Source organism: Galeopterus variegatus, unplaced genomic scaffold (genome assembly GCF_000696425.1).
Source record: "Galeopterus variegatus unplaced genomic scaffold, G_variegatus-3.0.2 Scaffold3550, whole genome shotgun sequence".
In the NCBI taxonomy this organism is placed as follows: domain Eukaryota; kingdom Metazoa; phylum Chordata; class Mammalia; order Dermoptera; family Cynocephalidae; genus Galeopterus; species Galeopterus variegatus.
In genome coordinates, this window is record NW_007729661.1 from 89938 (window position 1) to 93420 (window position 3483).

Genomic DNA, 3483 nt, shown 5'->3' on the forward strand with positions numbered 1-3483 from the left:
CTGCTCATTGATGCAGCAGAGCTGTTCATCAGGGTTCTATTCCTCCCAGCTGGCACCCTGACAAAGCCAGCCTCTGGGTAAGGAACTAATTACTTCTCTTGCTCCTTCAGTTTGGCCTCCTAAGGAAAATAAATCTTGCAGAAGTAACCAGCCAGCTGTAGCAGAGCCCAGAGCAGTCACCAACAGCCCTGTATCTCCTTCCATAACCAGAAAAGGCGACTTCAGATAAACCAGTGTGTAGGGGCCCCATATCGTGCAAAGCTCAGGAAAGATGGTTTGAATAGACAAGCAGCGCTTAACATTGTTTGGGTTAGGTTGCTCTAAGAGTATGGGAGGGCTGAAAGGCAAGGAGGGCATTTTCCCCATAGCAGGAGGAACTTCCTGACAGCACTTCTTCCTGCTTTCTGCCCTGATCACTACTTTTTCTGTAAGTTTTGGAAGAGCTATGTCCTGAGGTCCTGAGAAAGGCTGGGGAATGTCAGGGCACAACTGTCATAAAAGCACTGAGAGGAAAAGGGAGGCTCCCCTGCATTTCCCTTTCCTGCAGGCCTGTCCTGGGTTTTCATGATGTCATCCATTCATCATTGTGAGCTGATTGGTGGTCCCAGGGCTTGGCCAGCTGCCCAAGGCCAGGAGGGAAGAAAGAGATCCTAGGAAGACACATGTGCAGCAGGCCCCTGAGCATGTGCAGAAATGTTATCATCTGTTCCACATAGAAAGACTTGGTGGAAATCGAAGAAGACAGTAAAAGACACAAGATCTTATCCAACCTTCCCTTCCCTGAATGCCTGGGAAGAATTCAGGGGCCTCTTGCCTGTGGATGGGGAATTGAACCCTGGAGTGGGCTTGGGTGTGGAGGAGGGATTGCTCTGCCAAGTGGTGCATTCTCCAGAATTCAACCTGTTTCCTGACTCAGTGGTGTTTGAAAGCAACTTTGTCCAGGTACTCTTGGGTGGCTCAGAATAGCACTCCTGGGTTCTTCTAAATCTGTTCCCAAGATGTGACCAGGAGAACTAGTTCTCCTGGGACTGCAGAGGAGTGAGAACTGAGGCAAGGAGAATCTCGTGGCCTGGAATGCAAGGCCACCCACATGACCTGGGCTTTGCAGAGCCACAGACAGGGCTTCTCCTGCAGACAGTTGTCGCCCAGGCAAAGAGGTCAGATGTTCTCTGCTCTGAGTGGAGGATTTTGTGTTTTAATCCCCCAGTTTACTTCATCCTCTCGCTGTCACCTGAAGCAGATGAACAGAAAGGCAGTGAAGCAAGACGCCCATTGAGGGTTAGGAATAGACATGCCGATTGGTGAAAGAACAGGTGCCAGAGACCCAGGGAGACCTGGGCTCACATTCCAGTCCTCTGTTTTTTCATTGGGAGGTGTCATTGTGCAAGTAATCTGAGCACTCTGAATCCATTTCCTCTATTGTAAAAGGGTTGGATTGACCTGAAGCTTACACACCAACACAGCAAGCAAAGTACCTAGGCTAACAGGCCCTCAGTGAATTTTCATTTCCTTGCCTGGGCTTTTCTGAGGCCAAATGGAACCTAGAACAAATAGAACTTTGGAGTTGGAAGGGACTTGCTCCTTCAGTGAAGGTGCAGGAGATAATAGGATCCCTCGGAGAAGGGCCCAGAAGAGAAGTTTTTCAAAGAAAAGCCGGAAACAGTCCAGAGAGGATTCACAGAAATATGATAGATGCCAGGGAACTCCTGGGTTGTTCTTGCAGGCAATTGTTAGTAGTAGGTTGTTTAAATACTACTACAGTTGTTTAACCAATATAGGTTAAAGCAGTGGTTCTCAACAAGCAATGATTTTGCCCCCCACTGTTGGAGGACATTTGGCAATGTCAGGAGACATTTTTGGTTGTCACAGCTTGGGGTGGGGGAGGGGTGAGTTGCTACTCGCATCTAGTGGGTAGAAGCCAAAGATGCTGCTAAACATCCTTCAGTGCACAGAACAACCCATCCTCCCCCCAAACCCACCAACAAAGTATTATCCCACCCAAAATGTTAATAGTGCCAGTAGATCTCTATTGAGACATCCTGGGCTAAAACATACTGCTGCTTTTGCCAAATGCTCAGGCTGTGCCTGGGGGCTGCATTGCAGGTCAAAAGGGCCAGGAACTGGATAGACATCTACAAAGCCTCCAACACCATGGCCCTTGGAGTGACCTCCTCCGTGCCCTGCCTGCCCCTTCCCAACATCCTCCTCATGGCCAGCGTCAAATGGCATCAGGGGCAGAGCCAGACATGGAACAGACCATCTACAGCCCCAAACATCATCCTGAAGAGGTAAGCAACATAGATGGCAACAAAGGACGAGGGGTGAGGGGTGGCCCCAACATGGAGGCTGCTTGGTGACTAAACTCAAGGTGGGGAGAAAGCAGAAAAGTTATCAGCAGTGACTTTAATTTTTTTAGATAACAGTAACCCAAGACAGGTGTACACTGAAAGGACAGAGGCCAAGTGGGGCAAAGGGAAGCATCACATGGATAGGAGTGAGGGGACGGTCCACAGGCCCACTTTCTTTCTTTTTTCTAGGTCATATTTTTATTTTTTTATTGAATCATAATTGATTATACATATGTTGGGGATTCAATGTTGACATATGTTGATCAAATCAATATTACTAGTATGTATATTGTTACAAATTGTACTTATTCTTTATGCCCCTTGTCCAATCTCTCCCTGTCTCCCTCCCTCTCCCCTCTCCCACCACTGATAACCCTAGATTTCTTTCCTCCCTCTGAAAGAGTAATGGTTACTGTGGATTTGTTGCCTAGATGATCTGTCCAATGCTGACAGGTGTGTTCAGGCCCCCAATATTATCATACAGCAGATGCTTCTACTGTCATTCTGGGGTGGGCTTTGTGGAGAGAGACATCGTATTCTTTTCGTTGGTCTCTGCTGGTGACTCTCCTTGTGTCAATGCACTCCAGTGGCTAGAGGGCCATCTGCATGGTGGTTGTGATGTCTAGCCATTTTTGCGGCAGCTGTGGTTAGTGTGGTGGCTGCGGTTTGCCACCCACATGGAGGCGATGTTTTTGGCATGCTCCTTGGCACTGGTGGTGTGCGTGGTTGTGGGCAGGGGTTCTGGTCCCCGGCTCGATGCCCCAGGACCCTGGGCGGGTCCCCAAGGTGCTGGCAGTGTGCCTGGGTGTGGGCAGAGGGGTCTAGTCCCTGGATCCATGCCCTGGGACCCTGGGTGGGTCCCCGAGGCACTGGTGGACAGAGGCCAAGTGGGACAAAGGGAGGTGTCACGTGGATAGATAGGAGTGAGGGGACAGTCCACATGCCCACTTTCTTGCTGCACTCACCCCCCTGAATTCACAGGAAATCTCTCAGCCTTGACCAACGGGCAAGGAAGCAATGAGGTCTGGCTGATGGAGCACGGTTTGGGAGAGGCAGGATCTTTTTTTTTTTTTTTTTTTTTTTTAAAGTTTTAAAATACCAACTGTTTATTAGGGAACATTTCAAATACATGCTC

The 3483-nt window shown here is 49.1% G+C and overlaps 1 protein-coding gene across 1 annotated transcript in view; it reads left to right on the plus strand.

Annotated features, from left to right (window-relative positions):
* The first annotated feature begins 693 nt into the window (after positions 1-693).
* Positions 694-3483, plus strand: part of FAM71F1 (family with sequence similarity 71, member F1) — a 20153-nt gene continuing 17363 nt past the window's right edge. The window contains exons 1-2 of the mRNA XM_008585394.1: positions 694-942; positions 2104-2288. Coding sequence (XP_008583616.1) covers positions 694-942; positions 2104-2288 — 434 coding nt within the window. The remainder of the gene's footprint in view (positions 943-2103; positions 2289-3483) is intronic.